Source organism: Gobius niger (assembly GCF_951799975.1).
Source record: "Gobius niger genome assembly, chromosome: 19".
NCBI lineage: Eukaryota > Metazoa > Chordata > Actinopteri > Gobiiformes > Gobiidae > Gobius > Gobius niger.
The window spans coordinates 11,441,008-11,467,659 of record NC_136870.1 but is presented as its reverse complement, the minus strand read 5'-3'; the positions used below and the strand labels follow the sequence as shown (position 1 = coordinate 11,467,659).

Sequence of the window (26,652 nt, the reverse complement as noted above, 5' to 3'; positions counted from 1 at the left end):
ACATCAGCCTAAAATCCTGTATTAACACTGGTATTAAAATTTTCCTGATGTGTCAAGGTGAATGTTTTCACAATCAAATTAAAGAAGATTCCAACATCAATGGGGTTTGGCTTCACACCAAAGGCGTTGATAGTAATCTTTCTGAATTTTTATGAATTGGGCAATAAATGACTGTCTGTAGGCTTTGTAAAGGTAAAGGGAGGATTTAGCAAGCTGCATAGTTTTTATTGACAGTATTTTTTAAAACATACTCTAATATAAAACTATTAAGAACAGGTCAGTCATGGAGGCTTTTGAGTAGAGTTGCACATATGCTGCTTATTGCACTGAAAGTGGCACTTTCTGGAAATGACTGCATGAAGTCCTTGCCTTCCTCCATGCTGGTGCTCAGCTGCGGATCCAAGGGCACAGAACCTGAAAGAGAAATTCTCTGTTAAACCATTCTAATTGGCACAGAGCCGTACATTTGATTTTGTACAACTGAACTGTAAGCCTAGTTAATCAGCTATACTGTAGTACAGTAGCTCATATAACCTACACTGACATCTTTCTTTGCTAAAGCTAAGCTTCAATGGCACTAAAGGCTGGCTCCACGCTGCTATGATGCACTAGCTGCTTCATTACACCCCAGACTGATGTGTAAACATAAAGATCAATGCAAAGAGATACTATTCATTTGACCAGGAGTTATTGATTTCTGGGGATTGTGTTTAGGCCATTACTACGGCCATGTCTGCATCTACCATTTTAGCAGTGATGCACAAGCCTCAGAATCATGAATGAAACAGGATACCAAAAATGGAGCAACCTGACACCTTGTGGTGGAAAGCTTACATTGCAGTGCCTTACCTAGAAAAACTGATCCGGTGAGTTCAGCCAAGTCTTCGCCACCGCCTTTTGAGAAGATGTTACTGCATTCCTGTTGACATAGTATTTCATAGCACAGGTTGGGAAATCAATCCTTAGTTTTATATAGTCTTACATTTGGAGAATTACTCACTGAACAATGTGGGCAAACAAATCCACTCATGTTTTCTATAATGCCCAGAATGCGAACGCCTGTCTTCTTACAAAAGGTGATCTCCCGCCTTACATCTCCTGTCGATACAGCCTGTAAGAAAGAAAATGATAAAAGGATATTTTTATGTATAAAATACACAGTACATGCTTGGTGTATGTTTTTGCTGGCAAAGGTGAAAAGAGTTCAGGATATGGCATAGTTTTAAGAACATTATGTATAACTTCAAAAAGTATACCAGATGTTTGAAAAGAAAAAGTATCTGCACTTAAAGGTTACGACAACATGATCTATTCAAGCACAAAAGGGACCTGTGGTGTGGTGACAAGCACAGCTCCATCCACTCGGTGTTTCTTCAGGTTCTCCAACACAGCCAAATGCTCATCTGACGTCCCCGGAGGCGTGTCCACCAGCAGGACGTCCAGCTCTCCCCAAGCTACATCTGACACAAACTGCCCGATCAAAGCTATAAAAACAAGCATGATTTAGTTATGTGAGATTATGCTCATAAAAATGTCTCAAATTTATAGCGACTTGAAATCAATGCCTTTACAATGTCTATGTCGAACTGAACGATAACAATGATTCCAACTGAAGCTTTATTAGATGATGTAGATGCGATGTTGAAATTGTGTCATCTTGATGTCATTTAAAAACTTAGAGTGATCAAAGAATGCACCGGTCTTCTTGGGACCCCTCCACACCACGGCCTCATCAGGGTCCTCCATGAGAAAGCCAATGGACATCAGAGCGAGGCTTTTCTGAACATCTGTGTAGACTGGCACCCAGCCTGAGTCACACTGATGCACATCTGGGCGACCAACACTCAACATCCGAGGAATACTTGGGCCACAGAGGTCAACATCCAAGATGCCAACCTTTTGAACACACAATTGTTAATTTCCACACCACGTACTGTAGGTTAAACGCAGAGCAGCTTCTTTCCCACCTTCTTGCCTGCTTGCCTAAGGGCCAGTGCCAGCTCTGTGGTGATGGTGCTCTTGCCAACACCTCCTTTTCCAGACAGGACAAGAACCACATGTCGAACCTGGGACAAGTTGTCATCTAGTTTTGTGTAGAAATAGTGACATAAAACGTAATTACATTCATAGCTATAGAACACAAATGTCATGGAAAAAAATTAAGAAAGAGTGTGAACAGGATGGACAAATTGCAATGCAGTTGCATCATCATTATCTGGGTGAAAACTGCTCTCAATTCAACACAAGGGGGTTATTCATAAATTGATCTTGTGACCCTTTTGTTCACTATTAACGGTATACACTCGACATAATAATTGACCAATAATGCGTTCAAATTACCATTATTTTGCTCCATCATTCCAGCTGCGTGGGACCAAAACACGGCGGGGCTGTTTCCGTACAAGATTAGACACTTCCGTATCTCGTGACACCTTGTTCCATATTTTAACCAATTACCGAAGACATTTTCAACTCAAGTCCCGCCCTCATAGGCTCCACACCAATAACACTACGATGCGTATTTAATGGAAAAGAAACGCACTTCGTGGTATTTTATCAGTATTTAACTGTTACCAGCAGATACGTTTCATTTCAGAAATTACCTCAGTAAATTACTTCTGTTATGGCAGTTGAATTTGTGTATATTCCACCTGCACCAAATGGGCTCAAGCATGGGAACTTATCGTAACCGACTTAGAAAATAAGTTTAATGTGGTTGTAATTAATTCAGTTCATATTTAGTCTTTCTGTCTTCAATGCATTGTTTGATAGTTGTGTATAAGCTGTCTGATGCTGTGCCAAAGTTAAATTCCACCAAATGCGTGATCATCAGACTCCTCCTTCCTGCCAGGACTTTATCCACTCAAGCAGGGAGAGGGCGTGGAAATGTAATGTTTACGTCTGGCCAGTTGAGAACTGGGACAGGGTTCATCGCGCACCTGTCACACTCGGAATTGGACCACGTTGGACTCAAATGAGCCACTGCAAGACAGCCTCCAAGAAAACCACAGCGCGGTGAGGCACTGCTTTATTTTGAATACATTGTGAGTCTTGAAATTGTTGTAGGTTAAGGTTAATGCTAAAGACGTTGAAAACTTATTTTGATGTATAATTTCTATGCCAATGCCCAACTCATATAAACACGAGTCAATAAACAATCAGTTTATTGTGGCAAAGTCATTCAGAGCTAAAGCAAAAATGATACATTTTGTCATGTGTGGGCCACTCTTGTCCATTGTGCGTCTTGGTGATGCATGTCGCACGGTTAATGTAGGGCAAGGACCAATTAAAGTAAGACTAGCCCCAGCCCAACTAATCTAAATGAATGGAAGTCAGCTCCTGCACCTGCTACGATGCACCTCAGCATCTGGTGTGTCCTGCAACGTGTCAACGACTTCAAACAGAATATAGGCCACAAGAAATAGAGTCCTGTAGGTGTAAAAAACAAAAGAAAAAGATAATACCATATTTATAGGCATTAAAACTATTGATGACTACAGTGACAATTGTCAAGTACACCTTTCCAAATAATATACATAAATTCTGTATACCGGTAATTGGAAAATGTGTGCTGACTGCATATAAAAACTAAACTATGTTTAGCTTAAAAGAATATATATCTATGTTTATTCTCAACTAAATACAATCTCACATGTCAAGATGCCCCAGTAGGCATAGATACCCCCTGATCTCGCATGACATGCCGTAAATTGAATGTGACCTCGAGTGCCTGGGCCAGCTGGTCATAAGGTTCTGGCCTGCTGTCCACAGAGCTGCCATGCTTAGAAGGGCCAGGAACGGCAGAGCTCGTCTGGCCTGGGCCGAAACGCCGAGGGAGGCAGATGCCATGGCCCCGATCCAGTCACGGGACAGAGCAGAAGTGCAACAAGAAGCAACACAGGTAATGCATAAAGAATAACTAGTAATGAAGAGGGTGCAAAATGCAAATGCAATTAATGCCACCAAATGTGTATGTAATCTGGGTACATGCAAGATGTAACAGACTGCTAGTAGTTTTCCACTGAAACAGCCCCAAGTCTAAAATGGTTGTGAGTACAGAAGCAGGGCATAGAGGGTCCCAAGAGGCACTGTATTTTTGGAATGAGTCTAATTTTACGTGCTGTGCACATGACTAGTTCAGCCAATAGGATTGCGATACCACTTTTAGGGACAAGGCTACACGTGAAGGAGGTCATATAGGCACGATGACTCTCTCAGCAGAGACACTTGTGAAGGCAAATGTTCAGAGAGCTTCATCTTGACCAACATTAATGGACAATGGCGACTTCCATGACTATCCAGGCCGTTGCATGTGCTGCTTGTTGTCAGGAACATGAGTTGGACTCGGAGGTGGATCACCTGGAGCCCGTATCTGAGGTGCTGGATCTGCCCAGTACTGTCCCAGTGACAGGGGAGTCCTTCTGCCAGTGTCAGCCACACGACGAGACCACCCTGGGGGCTATTCTCAATGGCTTCAACCTCATCAGTGACTGTCGGTGTGGAGAGGATGATCAAGGTCAAACAGCTTTTCAACTTCTATTTCCTTGTGAAATAATAATAATAATACTATATTATAAATTAAAATAGATTGAACACATTCTTGAATGCATGGTCTCTGATTGACTTACAAGGCTCATCTTTTTAAAACAATTTAAATCTTCATTATTTATAGATTTTGACTGGGTTTGGGATGACAAGTGCAACGGCACTGGAACCTTCTTGAGCTGTGAGAACAGGAAAGTGAGTTTTCACTCAGACTACAGTTGTGGGACTGCTGCCATCAGGGGCACCAAGGCGCTGACAGAGGGACAGCACTTCTGGGAAGTGAAGATGACCTCTCCTGTCTATGGGACAGACATGGTGGGTACAACATGTTTGAGTTGTGCTGATTGTGGAGGGAGATGCTGATTTTATGTTTATGTGCTGCAGATGGTGGGAATAGGAACTTTGGAAGTGAACTTGGACAAGTTCAAGTACAGCTTTGGGAGTTTCTTGGGTCATGATGAAGATAGCTGGGGCCTCTCGTACACAGGTAGTAGGACAGTATTACCACTGACATTACCACTGTACTTTGGACCCTGGGATACACATTAACCTTATGTATCCATTAGGTCTGTTCCAGCACAAAGGCGACAAAATGAAGTTCTCCTCTCGGTTTGGTCAAGGGTCCATCATAGGAGTCCATCTGGACACATGGCATGGCACGCTGACCTTCTACAAGAACCGTCACCGCATAGGTAGGAATATCTTGCTACAGAGTACATTTAATTAACTTTCTTTTGTGGTAAATATGTAAATGTGGTTATATACGCACTACTGCTCCCCAGGTGTCGCTGCCACTAAGCTGCAGAATAAGAAGTTTTTCCCAATGGTGTGCTCCACTGCAGCAAAGAGCAGCATGAAGGTGATCCGAGCCTGTTACACACCCACGTCCCTGCAGTATCTGAGCTGTGTGCAGCTTCGACACATGTTCCCCCAGTGCCCTGATGTGCTCGGTGCTCTGAACATCCCGCCAGGTCTGCGCAGCCACCTCAGTGCTCAGATGGGCTGGGTGTTCTCTCTGAATAACAGCAGTCCTGAACATAACACTTTGGATCCTATTCTGGAGTTATCTGATGTCTTTTGTGAAGACATGAGTCTGCCTTCCAGTCCCAGCATTAGTCCAATCCCCAGCCCCGTGTCGAGCCTCAGTGCCTGTGCCTCCCTCAGCCCATACTGCAGTCCCTTTGACAGTGTCCCGTTTCAGTGTCCCTGTCAAACGCCCCACACTCACTCGTGTACCTGCCTCTGCCCCCCCACCCCACCCAGCAGTGACTACGACAGCTGCAGCTCCGAGCCAGAGGATTATCAGAGCAAGAGATGCCGCTGGACATGACCCTGTACCTACTGCATTACTTTAATCTCTACCTTTGCCATTGCCATGTCTGTGTGAATCAAGTGAAAAAATATATAGCCTTTGTTTAAAACATGGCTATTAATGAACTTATATTGTTATTGTTTGATAAATGACCTAATTCAAAAGAATTTTATTGCATAAAATTGTAGATAAAAACATTTTTATTGTTAATATTTGCACTTTTGTACAAATATGAGCCATGTTTTTCCCTCTTGTTTGTTGATATCCTTTCACTCAGTCTTTGATCTGGCATTTCATCAGACTTCAAACTGTGGTGGTGGAGTGAGTCTGTTACTCAGGAACAGAAGTCTGGGGGAAATGTTTCATACTCTGTTTTGTAAACAGGAATTTTGTTTTCACTGTTATTTTGTTTACCTTTTTTTACTTGATGCTTTAAAACAAAACATAAATAAATGAATCTCATGCTCATAATTTATTTTCATTAGTTCATCAACATTTTCTCTCACAAATCAGTTCCCTTGATTATAAATAATCTATTGCTAGGAAGCCTACTTGATAGCTTCAGTCTATTTTCAGTTGTAAACACAACAAGTTAGCAGCTTAAGTTTCATTAGAAAACATATTAGTAATGATATCCTCACACTAGTCCAGGACCAGCTGGGGGTTTTGGCTTGTGAAGCAGCGGTAAACTCTGGAAGAGATCTCTGGTCCAATGCGCCTCTCTTTACCTCCAGTCTTTATCAGAAGTCCAGCTAGCAAACCCTTTTTCTCCTCCTCGGATTCCAGTCTCTGGTACTCCTTTAATATAGGAAGCACACATTGTATGTGAAGACGGCTTGTACAGTCGAGCTATTCTTAAGTATTTACCCATACCTGCAAAAGGAGCTGAGGTGACTGATACGCTGCCGTCACAGTAGCAGCAACAGTCGGACTGACTCTGTTCAACTGTTGGATCTGTAAAGTCCACACCTGCTCCAGCCCAGAGCCGTCCCGTTCCACCCGAGCCCCACTGGCCCAAGACCCATCCACACAAAAGGGCAGCTCTGCTCTCTCTGTCAACAGTCTAAAGTAACACAGAAATTATCTGTAGGATCTGCATAATAACTGATATTAAACAGTTTTTCGCCCCTTTGTGCATACTTATAAGGGCGTTTTGACAATGCTTTGGTCACAGCAATAACGTGGCTAGTCACACCCTGCCAGCCATCCAAAAAAACCATGGACACATTCTTATACAGCTGCAGGTAGACAAGGACCTACACAAGACAAGAGGCAGATTCATTATTATTAACAAATATTTGGTGTGGCATTGTTTGGCAGGTCACTTACTGCTCAATGTCTCAAAACTCTTTGTCAAGAGTAATTGAAATGGTAACTCACCTCTTCAATGTGCAGTTGGTCCATTCCTAAATTGGAGGCCAGGGTTCCTTCATCTGAACCACTACTTTCAAGTGAAAAAACAAACAAACAAAACAAAAACAGTTCAGTGAATGCTGGTCATGGTCATTTGTCTACTTTACAGTGCTGTTTCTCTGTAAAGTGGATAGAAGCGTCTCACGTGTATTCAAGTGGAGAGTCCATGACCAGGATTGTGACCACCTTCTTTGCATCCCGGTTCAAAAACTCCAGCAGTGGACTTAAAAATGAAGGGCTTCCCGTTTCATCACCCTCGTTATCCAATGACTACAATGAGAACATGGATTTTGACAACAAATAAAATTGCGGCGGCTGATCAATATTCCTTCAACATACTAGAACTTACTTTTTTCACAGCAGACACCACTTCTAAAAATTCACTCCATCCAAACACCATCAGAACTTGCTCTTCCTCTACAATCCCACCTTCCTAAAAATATCTAACAGTCAACCAGGCATCTTAGTATGTATTAAAGAAATGTTTACCTGAGGGAGCTGTCTGGTCCATGTGATGGAATGGTTAAGATGCTGACTTTCAATAAGAAATGTCCACTCCAACGAGGACAATGTCTCTAGTAAAATGTCTGAGCTTTCTTGTTGGAGCAGCACTAGGAGACAGACAAAAATAATGTAGTAACCAGACACTAGTTCAGATTTAAATACCATAGTAAACCTATTTCTTTTCATTAATAGCACTCTCTCTACCTGGATCAATGCACAGAGTGAGACACTTGAGGCAGTTCTCTGGTCTGAGTGCTTTGAGCTTTTGTGCTGCTTCTCTCCTCTGCTGCTGCTCCAGTTTCTTCTCCTCTTTCTCCAGAGCCTTAGCAGCCTTCACCCTCTCCCTAGCCTCCCTTCTCTCCTTGGCATTTTGCTTGTCGAGCTCTATCTCCTCTTTGGTCCTGCGTTTCCTGGTGGGACTGGGAGTAGCAGGACTTGCTGGTGGTTTAGGAGGAGGAAGCAAGGCACAAGTGTTATTTCTTGACCTCTTTTGTGCTGTTTTGTATTTGCTGTCAGAACGTGCATCTTCTGCGTTTTCTTCTTTGCAGTCGGTGCTCACAGTCACACTTGGGAGTCTCTCGTGACTTTTTAAATCTGGGTTTGACCCGTTTTCTGCTTCAGTCTCATCCTCAGATTCAGATATTTCCCAGGTTTTCGCTCGACGCAAAGCAGACACGGCATCCATTTCAAAACACTAACCCTGAGGAGTGCAGTAATAGGCACGAATCCCATGTCATTGTTGTATTTTTGGTCAGTGTTCTCGCTGCACTGTATGATGTTTGGTGGCACCTGGTGGACGGTGCCCGCGAAGGGACACATTAATTAACATAATAACATAAATTTAAAACTCAAAGGCAGATTCGCCACAATAAAAAAGGGACGGTTCACAAGACAAGACGTTTTATTTTAGTGTCCCGTGTGTTTATTTATTTTGTAACCATTAAATGTGGTGGGGGAAGAAAAAAAATAAGTAGTGTTTCCAGCGGAGGGATTTGGTGTAACACTTGTGACGTACGCTGATGTCCAAATCGTCGCGTGCGGCAGCCTCTATACGAAGGTCCCCATCCTTTTGTGTTGTAGATCTGCGGTGAGCGACGGGCAGGAGCAGCAGCGCTAGCGGCTCTCTGCCCATGTAAACAACACTAAATGATGCGATTGTGTTTTTCTCAGACAGCTGCCAACCTTCACTGACACAATGGCTCAGCCTGCGGAGAAAGGTAAGCCTAGATAGTATTTTATACACGTATTAGCAGCACTAGAAGGACTAGCTTTGTCTTTCTTTCCTCTGAAGTACTCTTTTTTAGTCTGGGTCAGGAAAAATACAAACTCAGCAAGTGGTGATGCTATACGGACTGGCCGACTTGCTCGTCTGAAAACGCATGTGACAGGAACTAAGCAAGCACATTTAGTTCAGTTTGAAGTACATTGTGTGCTGTTGCAACCATGACCAGGGATTCACAAATAGCCAGATGTTGGTAGATTTATAATTTGCCCAGTAAACTCTTGCCACTTGGTGTAGATCTCAACAGGTAGTTCTGAATTTGTTTGCTGGTCTATTCAAAAATAGAAAAGGTGCAACTATTCTAAGTGTATTCCATATGTTTTGGTGTAAAAAAAAAAAAAAAAAGAGTCAGCATTCCCTTTACAACTATAACCCTTTTATTACATTATAAATAGCAGTAAGTAAAAACACTATTAGCCCACAAGGTTCAAATAATCCAACAATAATCAAATAGAATAATATTGATCATGATGTCTAAGTGTACAATATTGAATTTGTGCGTGATTTATATCCACAGCCTATTACCGCTTCGTGGTACTCTTCTTCAACTGCTTGCTGACATTCGGCTCCTACTTCTGCTTTGACATGCCCAGCGTATTGCAGGATCAGTTCCAAGGGGTACGTGCAGGAAGCTCTGACAAATGCTTGCTCGACACTGTGTTTCTTTTATAGGCTAAACAGGCTAAGTGTTTATAACTTTCTTCTCTTGTAGAATCTGACGTGCTCCAACACTACAGTGATCAATGGTACTGTGAGCTGTGTGGAGGGGCTGGGCATGACCCCCCAGGAGTATAATCTCCTTTACGCTATCTACGCTTGGACGTAAGCGCATTCACACCAGTGGCATCCTCTCGTGCATGATTAGATCACTGTGCTTTGTCAATAACACTCTTCCGTTCACTCATTAGGAATGCGCTTGTGGTGATAATGGCGGGTTTTCTAATCGACAAACTGGGAAATCGCTGTAAGTTTTCAGAGAGCACATTAACAAAACCAGTCGAGCGTTTCTATTGATCTCTTTTCTCTTGATGCAGTCGGAGTGTTTCTCTTCTCGTTCCTGTGTGTTTTGGGGTCCTCGCTCTTTGCCCTGGGCTCACACTTCAAAGGGACCCCTTATCTGCTGCCCCTCATGCTCACGGGCCGACTGCTGTTCGGGTCAGGCAATGGATCCCTCACCAGTAAGAACATTCACATACATGCATGATCATAATGCTGCTGTTATTATAAATGTGTAAACTTGTGGTTTTATCAGTTGTTCAGAACCGGATCACCGCCTTTTGGTTCAGAGGGAAGGAGCTGGCGTTGGCATTTGGTTTAACCCTGGCCTTCTCTCGTCTGGGCTCGGTGCTTAACTTCTTTTTCACACAGGGGTTTGAAGAAAGATTTGGAATGCAGTGGACCCTATGGGGAGGTACTGCAACAGAATATCTTTGAAGAAAACCAAATATTTCAGTATAAGAGCCGTGAATGAACAGTTAACGTCTTCAGGTGCGCTGCTGTGTGTGCTTGGCTTTACTTCTGCCATCATCGTCAGCACTCTGGACAAGGTTGGGATGAAACAGCTGGGTCTGGAAGGCGCCATTCAAGAGGGGTCTCGCAAAGTGGTATGAAGCGTGACAGTAATAGATTATTTCATCTAAAATTACAATGTCCTGCGTTACTAAACACGGCCCCTTGCTCTCTCGCGTTCGCTTTCCAGAGGATTCAAGATGTGAAGCTCCTCTCGCTGAGATACTGGCTGCTGGTTCTCACAATTATGTTTTTCTATAATGGCATCTTCCCGTTCATTGCTGATGCCAGGTAGCAAACATCAACAAAGAGAAATTGCAAAAAAAAAGTGTTCATTGTGTTCTATTTATTCACTGAAAATCTTGATATATACATGTTTGCTCTTTGCAGTAAGTTCATCCAGGACAAATACAGTGACTACAGTCAGAAGGAAGCCTCGTATATCGCTGGGGCAGTCTATGACTCCTCTTTGGTCCTGTCAGCCAGTGTGGGAATCCTTATAGTAAGTACAAGTTTGTTCTTAGTATTTAAAGATGACATCCCCACATGATTGCTTATTATTACACCTGTATTTTCCAGGATTATGTGGGTCTGCGTGGGGTTTTTGCACTGTCTTGTGCTGTCCTCACTCTACCAGTATTCGGCCTACTGGCCTTCACCTTTGTTCCCCCGCTGGTGTCCACCATTTGGCTTGGAGTCACCTATTCATTTGCTGCAGTGAGTAGTGAAACGTCATTGTTATAAATGCTCTCTATGAATCTCTTTTTAAATGTTTTTAATTTAAACTTCCTCTCCACTTTATCCCAGGCGAGCATGTGGCCATCGATTCCCCTGGTGGTTCCTCAGGCAACCTTAGGGACAGCCATGGGCCTCGCTACCTCCATACAGATGATTGGAATCGGAGTGTCCAATCTGGTCGTTGGGCAGATTCTAGGAACCAAATCAGGGTCTGAATAACTTTCTGTGAATCTGCTATTAAAGTTTTGATTGTATATTTTTAGCCCTGAGATTAACTGAATGGCATTTGCAGTGAAAAGATTCCTCTGTGGCGTTGGCAGAGGATGATGGTCTTCATGCTGGCTAATACAATCGGCTGCATCGTGACCTCAGTGCTGCTCAACATCGTGGACCACAGACAGGTTTGATGCCCTTTATGTGCTTAATGCATGTAGGACAAAGAAATGTAAGAACCCCACATCCTTAAACTGACCGTGTCATTTTAGGGAGGAACCCTGAACAAGACGACCAAAAGATCAGCAGTGACGGAGAGCGACGAGGCGGACCGAGAACCACTAAACCCGGCTCAAGAGCAGAGCGAGGAGGAAGAGGACGATCGGCATTCTATCAATTCATAAAGTTTCGAGAAATCGTGATGCACCGAGTTAGTGTTACTGTGGGGCAAAACAAAAGGTTATGTAAACAAAAGCTTTTTAGTATTTTTTAACTGTAAATAATGACTTTTAATGCTCTGTTTTAATTCTAATCACATCTTCACTTTATGAAACATTTTTTATCTTTGTTTTAGCATGTTTTTTAATTGATTGACAAAGGGAATACATTTGTTATCGAATAAATATATTCCGATGTTGTGTACATTTTTGTATTTGCTTTAATCATTTACACTAGAACCATAGACATAATGATTAAGAGGATAGAACCCTAATTCTCCTGGCACGGGCCTTGATTACTGCTCCTCTGTAATCATATCGAGGGCACTGACATCCACTCACATACTGATTTGTTATGTACTCTGGTGAGTCAGTCATGTCCTGACATGAGGGTCCCACCCACCCAGTGTCTGCAATAGTAATAGGCCCTTACGACATGTATGGCTTTTAGGTCTAATAATGAGCCGTGTAAAGCCACAGGACTTAGATGTAGTACTTGTTTTAGCCATTTGGTGGAGCTGTCTGCAAATTATACTTGATTTGATGACTTTAACCTCAAGTACAGAGTGGATGACTGGCTGAGGCTGAATGTTCTATGTAAAAACAACAAAATAATGACACTTTAAATGGGCCTCTTGTTTCTAGTAAGTATGACTGCATTCTGTTTTTAGATCTGGACCTACAGAAATATATGTTAATAGCCTGGCGGAAAGGTAGCGTCATTTTCTCATACAGTTTTTCACAAACTTTTCAAATCAATTATCATCTCATTAGATCAAATCTGGTGTAAACCAGGGCCAAAGTAAACTTGGATTTAAATGAGAGGAAAACAAGTTCATAAGTGAAAAAAGACCAAACGTTAATGCCGTTTTATAACAGATAAAATGAAGATGACCCTGAGTGTCATTCGCAGTTTGAGAGCCACTGTTCAGAGCACAGATTTGCTTGATTCTTGTTTTTTGAGAGCTGGTGTTACAAGTTATTTTATTTTTTTAAGATATGCACACTTATACTTTCTAGAAATCCCATATCAAACTCTCTTTCCATATCAAACTCAGATGACCTGTTCTTTGGCAACACTTTTCCAATGTGGCTTGACCATAGGCTTGACCCTGCTTGCCCTTTTGCAGCTTGTCTGTGGAGATAGATCTACTGTGGCCAGACTGTGCTTAATACCACAATAGAGTTGGATGGAAAACCTCATTCAGAAACTTGATTGAGGATTAAGGATCTGCGTTTTTAATCCAAAAGAGCAATAATATATATGTTAAAAAACTATATGTACAAGACTAGACACTACAAATCAAACTTTACATAATGCTTTTTAACTTTGTGGATGATTTAATGACACAGGTGAACAACAGCTGACAAAAACGGCCCTTTAGTCATAGATTACCAGGTTTATGCAACTTGTGAATGTGATGTATTATGAAAGACATGGAAGGGAAGAGAGCTACCTGATGAGGACTTTCTTGAGCCCATATCCTCTGTTTACTGTGAAGGGAAACCCTAAAAATATACCTACCACACTTAATCTTCTTACAGCATGCAGCAGGAGTTAGTGCTGGACAGCCTCATGGACAACACGCAGTGATTAGAGGGCATCTTAACGCTTGACATTTCCACAAAAGAGTCACTCAACTTTGACTTGTGGTGCTTTATGCTTTCTCAGCTGGAGGCGGTGTGCAGCCGGGAGTTTTTGGCTGATTCTCTGGACAAAATGAGCATGTCCAACCTCCTGAACCTCAACAGCCTGGGCCGAATATGTGGCTCCAGCCACAGCAGCGAGATGGTGGTTTTGGACCGGGTCAAGAGGAAGAACTCTGTACGCCGCATGTCCATCATCGAAGACGGCCAGATTGCAGAAGTGCTGTACCTCATCCCCAAACAGTCTCTGATGGGACAGATGCCTTATATCAATCCCGCCGACTACATCCTGTGTGAGAAGCTGGCCAGTATCCCCGCCGAGATGTCAGGTAAATGACACTGACCTGTACGGGAGCTCAGATTTATATTCACAACTAGTTTACTAATAATTTGAAGAATCGTTTTCATTCTAACTGAGTGGCTGAGTGACCGGAGTGAGCCTTCTCTATGTGGAGTTTCTCTTCACTTTAGGCCTGGAGATGGGTCCCCAGGCGCTGTACTGCAGCCACCCAGTGCTCCTGACAGGTCACCTCAGAGGCACTGAATGATGGATCACATGCAGTACCTAGTACCTACAGTCCCAAACAAAGGGTCCCAAAACTAGATACAATAACAATAAAGGAATGTGTTTGTTATGCATTGTATATTCAGTATTGAATTAATATATATATTTATCATATAAAATAGTGTCAGTTTGGTAGAGATTGAGCCGCAGATGTGTCCACTGGTAAAACAGGGAAGCATTTGTTGGTAGAGAAATATAGCTTATCATCTCGTCATTAAGTCCAGCCTCCAACATGTTTGTCTCTCCCTCCCTTGACCCATCCAAATAACGTCCTGAAGAGACCTCTTCAGTTCGGAATCCCATTGACTTTTTTTTGGACTGATATTTCAATCTTTCCTACAATATACTAAATCTTCTGAAACGTGATTATGTCAGTGGGTTATAATCCCCTCCAAAAGTAATTGTAAATCTTTATGCAGATGCCGTCAGCCTGTTTTATGACGCATTTCTCATGCATAATATCTAATTTTATCCTCACTCAGGGTCACATAAACAACACTCCTACATTTTAGATTTTTACCGAAAACGTATGAGGTCATAGTTCAGATTCACAAAAGCATTTAATGGGACGGCTTCTGCCCATCTGGTACAAACAAACAGACACACTCACTCACTCACTCACTCACACACGCTGGAGGCGAGGTACCACCCCCTTTTCCTGGGACAGCTCTCCCGTTAGCTTTCCTCCTCCGCCTGTCTAAGGCTCAGTGCAGGGGCTGTCTGCAGATGTGCACCAACCGGCTCCAGCTATGAAACAGAAAGGTAGCTATTATTCATTGTCCTCCTAAGAATATCATTTTGATTTATTTATCTTAATTACAGATTTACTTTCGGGATTGTTTATAACTTTTAATAACTTAATGTAATTTTCTGTTTATATGTATATACTTGATTTGTTGATGAGTGGTGCTTTGACATGTGACAGAAGCTGAGTCTATGACGCCTGTTCTGTTGATGAGCTAATGAACTTGTTTTGTCTTTTGGCCTCTGTTGTTTCAAAGCTTTGGGAGTTATGACTTCAATTACAGCTTTGTCTGCTTCTGTACTTGGAATAAGTTGGCCACATAACAACTGCCTTTGTAAATAAATCGACAGACTATTTTAAAAGTCATTTGAGCAGTTCCGGACGAGTACAGTGCAGTACACTGCAGTAGAAATATGATCTGCTTGTTGTCTAGGGACGAATACAGTTCATTTTACAGACCCCTGCAGCATGGGCGCACATTTATATAGTAACGGTATCTCTTGCTGTTGTGACAGTAGCAGAACGTCTTGTATTTCTCCACTTTTGCTGACTTTCTAAATTAATCTAATGCTAATGCCTCACACAATATCAACTTCAGAAGTCAAGGACAGGACAGAGCAAGCCGTTGGATGGTTGCAGCTGTGGCGGCTTCCTTTTTACTTAACTGTTTTTTCACCCCAAAGTTTGGACATAGCGACAGCAAACTTCCTTTTGAGATAATTGATGAGTTGTCAGGGCGTGTCCAGATATTTTTTGTAGGGCTCCAAGTCTTCAAGGCTTAATTTAGGATCAGAACTCTTACATTTTTGTATTGTGTAATCGGGTACATGAATAAGTTACTCCCTATTTATACCAAATCCCCAATTTTGGGCTGATAAAACTGTCTTGAACTCTGCTGACCCTTAATATACTACTGTCTCAGCCCCTCTGTGTGGAGTTGTACGTGGGGTTGCCAATCAGACCCCCCCCCCCCCCCCCCCCCATACAACACCGCTTACACAATCTAAACTTGTCTCATTTCTAGCCCATTCAAATTATTTCTTTCTTTTTTTCTTTTTTTTTGCATCTTACATTCCCAACTTTCAATCACTGCTGCACACATTTTAAGTATCACTACCACTCTTTTTGTTTTGCTTGTTGTCATAGTAACGGCTCTCCCCTGCGGTGGGGCAGATCCACATACCAAAAGGTGATTGACTCAATTTTCGGAGGGGAAACCTGCGTTGGGAATTGGTCTTTAAACATAAACCCTCTTTCATTCTTGCGGCATACTCGCGGTAAACGTGTGGAAAGAGTAAATGTTTTGACGTGTGTGTAGACAAGGGAGATAAAAGCCCTGGGCACTTGTTACTGTCTCGCCCCCCTGTCCATGTCCAAACAGTGGGGCGACACAGGGATGGGGGCTCTTGACGTGCCACATTCTTCCCTCCTCATCCTCTACTAATCACATTCAGAGCATTTCAAGTGGCCCGTGATTAGATTGCAAAAGGCATGTGCTGTGTGGAGTTGGCTTGTTATTCCCATGTCGATGTTGACTTCCACTAAAATGTAGTATTTGGGTTTTAGAATGGCATTAAAACACATCAAATTTGACTTGCTTCTGCCTGTTACAATTCAGGATCGACTTTATAAAAAACTCTTTCACGAGCTCAAAGTCCAGTCCAAGTAATAACCCCTTTCTGTATTGTAGATTTGATGAGTTAACCATTAAAAGCGACAGCGGCGAGACAGACAAAGCATGCCTGTACATTGCTTTGAGTTATATAATCTCCTGGAGGACAAGCTGTTGTTTTGTTGGCCAACTCAATAAAGAGATAATGCCACTGGATTGAGATTCAAATGGCCTTTGAACTGCTTTTAATGTGTCATGTGGCACAAAAAAAAACACAATAAAAGCAGATTAACACGACTACACGACTATATCCATTTTTGGATTGTAAAGTTTTGAAATGGAGATTGCAGCGTGGCACTGTTGAGAGGTTTTCCAAAATGAGTGTGTTTTGTTGATGAGAATGAGACTTTCTTTGGAGAGATGCTAAATGGTTGGTTTCAGATTTTTGGAAATATGACCTTTATAGACGTGCCATATGCCGTTTATTTATGGAAGAAAGAGAGGTTTGAGATTGGCTTTTTTGTTACGAATTTAGGCCAGTCAATTTGGTTATGCTTTTGATTGATATTGGGCCAAGACAGATTATAGGAGGGCTTTTTCTTTGTGGACATGATCAAAGTTCCTCTGTTATTGTGAGAGACAAATGAACTGCAGCCACGAGGATTTAGAGAAGCAACAATGATTGGTATACTTTAGATTGTCCATGAAGGGGTATTTGTCCTCATCCATCTGAGCCGCTGCGCTGGGAAACCTGTCAGTTGCAGTGGGACCCATAGTATCTCCAGATCTGGAGCTGGGCTGTCAGGACTCGCTAGCTCGGGTTTTTAGGGCATATTTTTCTTTGATTTGGGGGAGCAGGAGAACCCATAGAAAACCAATCCAACATGCAAGACAACATTCAAGTTATACATCAGAAAAATCACAGATAGATTAGTGATTATTAGATAGGAATACAGTGTGCTCCCCACAGGCTTTTCCACTCACACTTCATGGATTGCATTTTTATTCTAAACATGTAGAGCACCATCTGCATCTGCAAACATAATACTATTTCTACTTAATGTAACTTTTGTTTTCTCATTATTTGTTTATTTCGATCAGAAAGAGTCACAATATTTCCGCAGAGAGCAAATCGACTTTCCTCCTTGGCCCCTCCTCTTTTCAACAATTATAATGAGCTCTGGGTGCACCCAGAGTTGTGACGAATGTTGAAAACTGGGCAATATACTTTTGAGGTCATAAGTGTGACCTTTTGAGTGACCAGATTTACAGCTTGACCCAGTATGATATATAGCGACTTAATGTTGTCCTCTAACAATATCGTCTTGGCTACTCGCATAGTCGTACTGTGTCTTCGAGCCAAAGTAGTTGTGCCATTTTTGTTCCATGAAAGTGGCTCATGGGGTGAAAAAGGATGGACACCCCTGATCTAGACCATTATTTCAAGTAAAAAAATGATGTAAGAAGAATTCTCATAATCATCCAAATGTACTAGAGTTGGGCGAATAATTGAAACTGCAATCTCTACTTTGGTCAATCTCAATAATCGTCATGGGGCCTTTTAATCATCAGGTTCACAGACAATGCTTTGGAAGAAACAGCACCTAGTTTTGTTTTCGTTTGAGCTGAGGTTTGTATAAAGGTATATCTAAGTCCATGTATCAGCTGCATGTGTTTGTCCAGCCCTAAAATGCGTCATACCATTTGGTTGGTAAACACTGTACTAATGCATTACTATGTGCTGCTCTTACAGTGATGCACTCCCAGGGCAACCTGAACTCATCGATGGAGAAGACTCCCATCGAGTGTCACAGATGTGGGGAGCCTTGCAGAGGACAAGTGCTGCGCGTCCAGAAAAGCCTCTTCCACATCAAGTGCTTCACCTGCAAGGGTCAGTCTGTAACATATTACATAAAACATATATGCAAAAAAAAACAGGGTGGATTTGATTACAGCTAGCAAAAAAAAGACACCATCGAATGAAGGACCAGCATTGCATATCTCTGGGAGTGGGATTTCAGTGGCTTGTTTTGTCGTGGTCACAAAAGCAAACGTTCTGCCCGAGCTCTTGCGGCGAGTAATTGGGAATGACAGGCCTCTCATGTTGTTGTCCATTCATTTCAATTCAATGGCTGTTACGGCACAGGCGAAACAAAGGGTCTCAGAGAAGAGGCAAGCTCACAGAATGGCCCGCACTAAAAAGAAGGAAAAAAAACAAACAACCTCTTTAGACCTTCTGTTATTATCACATAATTTGATTTTTGTGATGTAACAGTAGAGATTTAAAACATTGACTTATCTGCTACATGATAGAATAGACGTAGTTATAAGTGCTCAGAATACTTTCTAAATGTACTCTATAAGCTGAAGTTTCTGGCTGGTTTGCACAAGAGTTGAAGATAATGCTGGGAAATATTTGTGTAGCTCACAGTGGGCCCAGAATAGAGTCGAAATAATGTGTCCTTGGCGTCGGGCTGCATTCTGCTGGTGGGACACAGTGACAGGTGTCACATGTCGCCCAGTGACAGATAAACACACCCCTACTTTCATGACTGGGGATTTATAAAAGGCTCAGATATAGCAACACTGGACACATGGGTACTTTAGCCAAACTACCGACCCACGTTGACAATCATAATAACCATTCATTCTGTGTGGAGTTGGCTTGTTATTCCCATGTCGATGTTGACTTCCACTAAAATGTAGTATTTGGGTTTTAGAATGGCATTAAAACACATTAAATTTGACTTGCTTCTGCCTGTATAAACCCTGATTAAACATCATAAATCTTTTAAGTGAGTATTTGACAAGAGTATGTGCCAATAGAAACATAGGGAAGGATATAACTCATCATGTATACAATTGATGCACCTGTATCTCCTAATATGGGAATAATGTGGTTTTATAAGCACGCATGTACATGCAGAGAAAGGCTGAGGTCACAGCAGTTGTCTATGTGTAACATACCCTAGCTTTCAGAGAGTTTTAAGACCTCTGAAAACTTTGTGAAATCATATACATTTATTTTCTATTGGTAATTTTTTAAACCTACAAAGTGCTTCACGAAAAGTTAGTCAGTATCAGTCAGACAACAACAAAAAACATAGAGGTTTGAACATCCTGCACTCCCACCATCCAAAGACGTGCATGTGTTAGATGAACTGGTGAGTCAACATTTTCCAGTAGAAAGTATTGTGGGAGTAATAGTTGCTACTGTACTTGTACTTGTTGTTCAAACCACTTTTTTTCTGCAGTCTGTGGCTGTGATCTGTCCCAGTCCGGCTTCTTCATTAAGAGCGGGGACTGCCTGTGTCCCGTGGACTTCCAGCGCCTCCATGGCACCACCTGCACCACCTGCGGGGAGTTTGTGGAGGGAGAGGTTGTCAACGTGCTGGGGAAGAGCTATCATCCTGCTTGCTTTGTGTGCACCATTTGCAAGTAAATACACATATTCTCAGCAACTTTCCAGGTGATGTACCTTTATCTAACATTTCTTTTTTTGCTTGTTTGGCAGGCAACCTTTTCCTGCAGGAGACTGTGTCACATTCAGTGGGAAAGAGTGTATCTGCCAGCAATGCCTGCGACCCATGTCTCCTGCAAATGATAAAGCCAAACTCCCCAACAGTAGGTGCACACTGTTACATCAGCACATTGTCAGCATCCAGGCATTTGTGTGATTCACTGCATCACCCACACGCCGGTGCACTGTGAAAGGAATCTTGATTTCAATAAAATAATTGAAAATGTCAGAAAAATGCAATTAAATAGTTTCTCCAAATCATTCAGCCGTACCACACATTCTGCCACTAGTCCCTGTATATGTTCACAAAAGTAACACCTGCTTTGTTCTCTGTCAGAAATCTCTGACTCAACAGATCCGATGGGTGCCTGCCAGGTCACAAAGTCAGTGCACTGTGAGGCTGACCCTAAAGAGTCTGACGCTGTGAGCAGGATTATCCAGACGCACTGAGATTAAGATTAGCTAAATGAACTTCTGTGAAAACGAATTCCGGTCATTTTTAGTGGTTCTGGATTTGTTTTGTTAACCTGTTTAAAAATAGGAAATGCTTAAATGTACTCGGAACATTCCAGGTCATATGTACCTTTGTCACAAAACTGCCATATAACTCAAAACAAAACAAACATGCTCCCATAAAAGCTTATGAAATTGTGTTTTACTCTGTTTGTGTGTGTGTTTGTAGACTGCAGTGGCTGCGGGAGGGACATCAAGAATGGCCAAGCGCTGGTGGCTTTGGGAAGAAATTGGCACCTCGGCTGCTTCAAGTGCAAAGCCTGCAACCGAGTCCTGAGCGGGGAATACATCAGCAAGTATGTACTGCACAGGTTTTTTTTAATAACACTCACTAAAAGATACAATTGTCTCTATCCACAACGTTTTCAAAATATTGTGCGAAGACCAGAAGAAGACCAGAAGACCAGAAGCTGTAAAATAGCATATACTGTACCTATTTGTGGTTCTGTCACACTTAATGTGCAACTTTTTATGGGAACTAAAAGTTAATTTTAGTGCATATTTGACCTTTCAGTGACCCAGCAGCTGTATGGGTGGTTACCATGGAGAATCCTAGACGCCACCGGGGTGGAAATCAAAGGTGCCAATCCAAGCTAACCACCCATACAGCCTCTGGGTCACTGAAAGGTCGATATGCACTATATCAACTTTTTTTCACATAAAAAGTTGCGTAATGCACCTTTAATTTACCATTTAAAATTCCCTGAATGACTTAGCTCGGACCACAAATCTGACATGTATAAGAGAGGAGGGTGTGTGGGTAAAAAATGGTAAATGACCCCTTCATGTTTCAGGGATGGTGTTCCATACTGCGAGAAGGACTACCAGCTTCAGTATGGAGTCAAGTGTGATGCCTGTCAGAAATTTATCACCGGTAAAGTTCTGGAGGTAAGTGGACGCCCAGTTGAAAGTATGTTAAAGGTTACTCCTCTGATCTCATTTATGTATCTCAAGTTCACCAAATTATAGTACTGGCTTTTTCCAAAACATTATAATGTCTTGTGGATCTGTTGCAGGCAGGAGACAAGCATTACCACCCCAGCTGTGCAAGGTGCAGTCGGTGTAAACAGCTGTTTGCAGAGGGAGATGAAATGTACCTACAAGGTAAGAAGGGGGGAAATAGAGTGTTTGAAGGAAAAGCTCAATAAAATCCACCTTTCTTTGTGTGGTGGAACATTGTTTTACTAAAAGGTGGTAGAAGTTAACTGTCCTCAACATTACAGGCTCATCTATTTGGCATCCAGACTGCAGACGCGGCAGCAGAAGTGAAGACAGTTCAATGGTGAGAATTTATTCCTCAATTATAAAGGAGACGTAATGCAGCAAAAGAGATTTAGAGAACTGTATTGTGCTCCTCTGCAGCTCAGCAGGTCCAAAAAACCCGGCCTTGATTTCTTTTTCCCTCCACATCAACTTAAGGTTATTATTTTGCTTCAGAGTGGCTTTTGTAGTGTGGGCTTGAGCGGCCTGTAATCTCAGATTAACCACAAACTTGCAAGTGCTTTCACATGATGCAAGTTCTGGTGTTCCACTTTAAGAAGACAGAAGTAACCAAAGCAAGGCTAAATGTGGCTTTCACTGTTGGCTTGGGAATCATTGCCTTCTGCACGTTTGTACATTGCATTATCACCGCCATGGGAATATTTTGATACATTCATTCATTCATTCATTCATTCTATCACTTCTTATCGTCCATACATTAATAGAAATACAGTAGAAAAGTGTTTTTCATTGCGTATAAAACATGCTTGTTGTTGATGGCACCATATTTATGTGGTGAAGACAGTTTAAATACAGTTTTCTGTGTAATCTCTCAATGACAGTGAGGTTGTTTCTGCTCTCTCAGCCCACGCACTCCTCTTCAGAAAGCTCCTGCTCCAGACCAGGCTCCTGCACCCCGGGGAGCCCTGGGCGCTCCCTGTGTGTAAGTCCTCACCACATCTTTCTCCAGCATCTTCACGGTGCAGCTTTCACCAATCACTTGTGTCTATCCTTTATTTACACAGGGGAGTCGCAGCGACAAAATCACTCTTTTTACTGATATTTCTTACTTACAGTAAAAAGAATATTTTTCTATCAAACTAAAAAAGACCAAATATAAAAATTGACCTTGACTGTTCGGAACTAGATCATTTGTGGTTGAAAAGCTCATATTCAGTGTTGAATATGAATGTACTCCCTCAATTTGAATATGTTCAGATTGATCCTGGTCAAAGGCAACGTCCTGCTGCCATTTGCCTGTTTCTCCACTTGCTGTTGTTTACCATGGAAGGCACTTTACTCCCAGTAAAGCAGAATAGAAACTAGTCAGGAATGTGGCCGTTAAAGCTGTCTGTGAATATATTTTCATTTTTTTATTGTTGCTATTATAATGATTATGACTGCATTATGAGAAGAAAATATTGGGTTTACATTGGGTATAGATGATCTTAATAACAATACATTTGTGATGAAATGAATAGCCCTAGTCTGAATAAGCCTCTAAGTAACAATAGGTCATATTATTGTAAACTGATTATGCCGTGTTACTTCATTCACACAGTGCCAACTACATGTCAGTGTGTGCCATGGGATTAAAGTTCCATTCCTCTCAGAACTTATGTAATACTCTACACCTGACCTGATCTGTCTGTGTTTCCTCTCCTCCTGCCTTCCCTTCTCCCTGTATCTCCCTCCTCTCCTGGTCCCAGGCGAAAGTAGATAATGAGATCATTGATTACCGAGACTTAGCGGCAATTCCCAGAGTCAAGGCTATATATGATATAGAGCATCCAGATATGATTTCCTATAAGTGTGTGAACAACAACTCCTCTGCTTTGGACAACAAAGGCAGCGGACAGCGCAGTGTCAGCCCTGCCGAGGTAACGCATCCGAACCGATGTGCACAGTGTGGCTTTGTTCTTGTTCACACTTGGTTTGCCTTCACTCAAACTAAGGCCTGTTTTTGTTGTTCATTTGTCTAATATGGGAAATGCACTTTTCACTTTGTAGGAGCAGTAGAATATTTGTATAATATTAGAGCAACGGTAGGCAAAATGCAGAAAACTGTTTTTATAGCTATTTTTACTACTATTAATAAAATCCCTGATGGTTTGTCAAAATCTTTTTCTTTTTTTTCTCATTATTTAGTTTGATAGAGTCAGTAATAATCTGTCCAGTGTGGTTGGACTGCAGTGTTAACTATGTTCAGGTGAAAAATTAGCAGAGCCAACCAAACAATATAGATACAGTGTTAAAAAACTAAAGATTTTGCCTATCCACGCTCTAATATTTCACTAACTACATTTGTCTCTACTAAAAGCTTTTCATACATTTCTGTAGATATAATAAAGACTTTTTCTCCCCTTCTCTTCAGTCTCCTGCCAACATGTCGGTGTGCACAGAGGTAAGTGTTCATTAAACCATGACTCTGTGACTCTGTACAACAAAATAAATGTTTTTTCTTTGTCCTTTTCCAGGATAGTTTTGAATTAAGAAGACACATACCACAATCCTCATCTCAACAATCTTACGCCGCATATGCCACACACAACCGCCACAGTTACACGCCGTCCCGGTCGCCTCAACACTTCCACCGACCTGGTAAGAGAGAAACTCATAGAACGCACCGTCGCACCATAGATTATTATTTAGCTGTTCTTAAATGTCCTTTTCTCCTTCACCCTCACTGCTCCTCTTCCACCTCCTCACTGGCTCCTCAATAACATCTAGGGCTGACAGTTTTCTCCTCTTTGCACTCTGGCCTCAATGGTAGAAATCCCTCATCCCCAATAAGTCACAGCCCCGTGTCTCCTGCTAAAGGTAAGACCCCTGTCCTAATTTCCAAAGTCCTCAAGCGCTTTACTGTCCTGCCCTGTGCTCGCTGACCTATAGAATACACAGTCCAAGCATGGCGCACTGCTTCACTGACTCAGATACAGTGTATAAAGGTTTATTGTCTGGAGTAATAGAATAGTGACTTGGTTGAACTATGCCATCTAGTGGTAATATGTGACACAGCATCATGGTATTTCTTTTACATAATTAAATGTTTGACAGATTATTTTTTCATCCCCAGACTATGCCTACAACATGTACACGAGGCCCCCAGTCTACAGGCAACACGGTACAGTACTTTCTCTTGTCTGCAGTGATGCCTGGTCATAAATATCCCTGTACAGAGATGTTGTAAGCAAAGGAACATGCTCAGAGGCTATTATTAGTAAGCCCTCAGTCTGATTGTGGCTAATCTGTGCGTTTCCCTGCGCCATAGATTTGAACTTGACGAATCAGACCTGCTCTCTGCCAGGATATGCTCGCAACGGCCTTAATCCGGTAAGAGCAACATGGATGACGAAGTCTGAAACCAGGCTTTATGCTCTGGGTTTGGCACCTCATCTTGTGCTTAAATGAGTTTGCACTTGGTTGGTACAAGAGTGCAGTGCAGTACTTAAGACAACACTAGATCTTGTAATTTGTAATGTAAAGTAATAGGGTTTATGTACATTTGATGAGTGACAGATTGCCTTATAATGTCAATTTGATGTCAACTAAAAAATAATCAAATAAGTTTTTCTGTTTTGCATCCTTTAGTTGCACATTTCAGCCGATTACACGGAGTGCAATGACAACAGAAACAGAGGTAAAGCCCAGTCACTGTTTTGTGTCGAACAAAATCTCTGGCTATTATTTCATTGAGAATTCTGTTTTTGTCTTTCAGATTTTAAGGTAAAGGCTACAGTTGAAAATCATTTCTTTTATGCATCAGCTCACCGCAGCCGTTTGCCCTCCAATTAATTTGACTAACTCTAATTTGGCTTGTAAATGTTGAATTGCCTCATCTTAACACGATCTCCCATTGCATGACTGTAGCTCATCTATGGCAATCAGCTTGCACGGATGGAAAGAGGCATGTCTATGCCTAATTTGTTGGAACCAAAAGCAAGTATTTTTATGTTTTGTTCTTGTGTGTGCTTTGTGCCAGTGTTATGTTTGGACTGTTCACCGGGATTTCACTGAAACTGAAATTCTTACTATGACTTCATCTAACACTACATTTCTTCCCTCAGATTTATCCTTATGAAATACTCACAGTTGCCAACAGGGGGCGTGTGAAACTTCCCAGAGATGTAGACAAGACAAACCTTGAGGTACAAAAGTGATAATGTCATTTTAAGTGACCAGATTTGACTTGGTTTGATGATAATCAATTTTTCATCTATTTGTTTTATGTCCTTTTCAGCGGCATCTTTCTCCAGATTCTTTCTTTGACATATTTGGCATGGAGGACCATGAATTCAGCAGACTCCCCCTGTGGAAACGCAATGAGATGAAGAAAAGGGCCTATCTTTTCTAAGCGCCGCCTCTCCCACACTTCAGTTGTGATGTGAATAATGTGATTCAGATATAAGATTCTATATAGACCGAAAACATCAGCTTCAATCATCACACTTCACTGCTGACCTTATTGTACCTTATTGTCACTATTGTACAGTACCTCAGAGCACATAGGAGCATGAGAACTCAGCTCATCGAAGGATCTAGATTTTGAGCATTAAATCTGTACAATAAATGTTTTAGTGACAAATAATGCAGTATTCTTCTATTTCCCAAAAGTTTTTTTTCAGGTAGAAAAGAAAGAAAAATGACTTAGAAATAGAAATAAAATGTATTACTTAGCTATGTCTTGGACACTCAAATAATAATGTCATATTTTATTGAGGATGTTTTTTTTTCATGTTTGTGATTATTTCAGCAAATAGGACATTTCACTGCACTTTACAGTATATTACCCGCAAAGCACAGTTTCCTTGATCCCATGGCAAAACCAGAGTAAAAACTCTTGCACTTCTGTGTCAAGTTGTATTTTCATGAAATAAACATGCAGTATGACTTCAGCTGTGTTTTTTCTCTTGTGACTTTTACTATGAATGCATTTCCCAAAATCTCCTTATCTTATCTTATTTCTCCTCATGAATGCTATTTCTGGACTGTGAGGAGTGGAGGCCAGAGTTTGGATGTCACCACACAGTCAGCTGTGATAACCCAATCCACCTCCACATGCACTAGCTTTATTGGGAGGAAGGATGTTATGAGGAGGATAACCAGTGTTGTATTT

The 26,652-nt window shown here is 41.7% G+C and overlaps 5 protein-coding genes across 6 annotated transcripts; 3 read left to right on the top strand and 2 right to left on the bottom strand.

Moving 5' to 3' along the window:
• Positions 1-201: 201 nt before the first annotated feature.
• Positions 202-2,423, bottom strand: nubp2 (nucleotide binding protein 2 (MinD homolog, E. coli)). Its single transcript, XM_079577393.1, has 7 exons — positions 2,341-2,423; positions 1,968-2,089; positions 1,698-1,896; positions 1,330-1,484; positions 1,001-1,111; positions 850-919; positions 202-414 (listed from the first exon to the last, which is right to left on the bottom strand). The coding sequence occupies exons 1-7, from the start codon at positions 2,357-2,359 to the stop codon at positions 278-280; spliced, it is 813 nt and encodes a 270-aa protein (XP_079433519.1). The 5' UTR covers positions 2,360-2,423; the 3' UTR covers positions 202-277.
• Positions 2,424-2,899: 476 nt separating this feature from the next.
• On the top strand, positions 2,900-6,046 carry spsb3b (splA/ryanodine receptor domain and SOCS box containing 3b). The gene is made up of 7 exons (XM_079577511.1): positions 2,900-3,015; positions 3,772-3,901; positions 4,330-4,516; positions 4,673-4,860; positions 4,930-5,032; positions 5,112-5,237; positions 5,328-6,046. The coding sequence occupies exons 1-7, from the start codon at positions 2,975-2,977 to the stop codon at positions 5,873-5,875; spliced, it is 1,323 nt and encodes a 440-aa protein (XP_079433637.1). The 5' UTR covers positions 2,900-2,974; the 3' UTR covers positions 5,876-6,046.
• Positions 6,047-6,213: 167 nt separating this feature from the next.
• Positions 6,214-8,556, bottom strand: eme2 (essential meiotic structure-specific endonuclease subunit 2). 2 transcript variants are annotated; one of them, XM_079577435.1, is made up of 8 exons: positions 7,979-8,556; positions 7,760-7,881; positions 7,620-7,703; positions 7,416-7,540; positions 7,238-7,301; positions 6,998-7,113; positions 6,731-6,920; positions 6,214-6,655 (listed from the first exon to the last, which is right to left on the bottom strand). In XM_079577435.1, exons 1-8 carry the CDS (start codon positions 8,457-8,459, stop codon positions 6,500-6,502), a joined length of 1,338 nt encoding a protein of 445 aa, XP_079433561.1. In that variant the 5' UTR covers positions 8,460-8,556; the 3' UTR covers positions 6,214-6,499. The 2 variants fall into 2 exon arrangements, with proteins under 2 accessions (XP_079433561.1, XP_079433562.1); XM_079577436.1 differs by having other exon boundaries at positions 7,238-7,298.
• Positions 8,557-8,794: 238 nt separating this feature from the next.
• On the top strand, positions 8,795-12,036 carry mfsd1l (major facilitator superfamily domain containing 1-like). The gene is made up of 13 exons (XM_079577406.1): positions 8,795-8,991; positions 9,574-9,674; positions 9,769-9,878; positions 9,965-10,020; positions 10,091-10,234; positions 10,309-10,467; positions 10,545-10,660; positions 10,756-10,856; positions 10,956-11,067; positions 11,145-11,282; positions 11,373-11,512; positions 11,596-11,704; positions 11,789-12,036. The coding sequence occupies exons 1-13, from the start codon at positions 8,970-8,972 to the stop codon at positions 11,918-11,920; spliced, it is 1,440 nt and encodes a 479-aa protein (XP_079433532.1). The 5' UTR covers positions 8,795-8,969; the 3' UTR covers positions 11,921-12,036.
• A 1,577-nt stretch (positions 12,037-13,613) lies between these two features.
• Positions 13,614-26,144, top strand: LOC306978314 (actin-binding LIM protein 1-like; the record flags this gene model as incomplete). The annotated part of the gene is made up of 22 exons (XM_079576837.1): positions 13,614-13,929; positions 14,072-14,125; positions 18,276-18,413; positions 19,777-19,960; positions 20,037-20,146; positions 20,725-20,851; positions 21,350-21,443; positions 21,572-21,659; positions 21,779-21,837; positions 21,918-21,974; positions 22,402-22,479; positions 23,246-23,416; positions 23,911-23,940; positions 24,014-24,137; positions 24,267-24,356; positions 24,613-24,660; positions 24,808-24,869; positions 25,128-25,176; positions 25,255-25,295; positions 25,407-25,475; positions 25,604-25,684; positions 25,777-26,144. 22 exons carry the CDS (start codon positions 13,614-13,616, stop codon positions 25,888-25,890), a joined length of 2,184 nt encoding a protein of 727 aa, XP_079432963.1. The 3' UTR covers positions 25,891-26,144.
• Between the last annotated feature and the right edge of the window lie 508 nt (positions 26,145-26,652).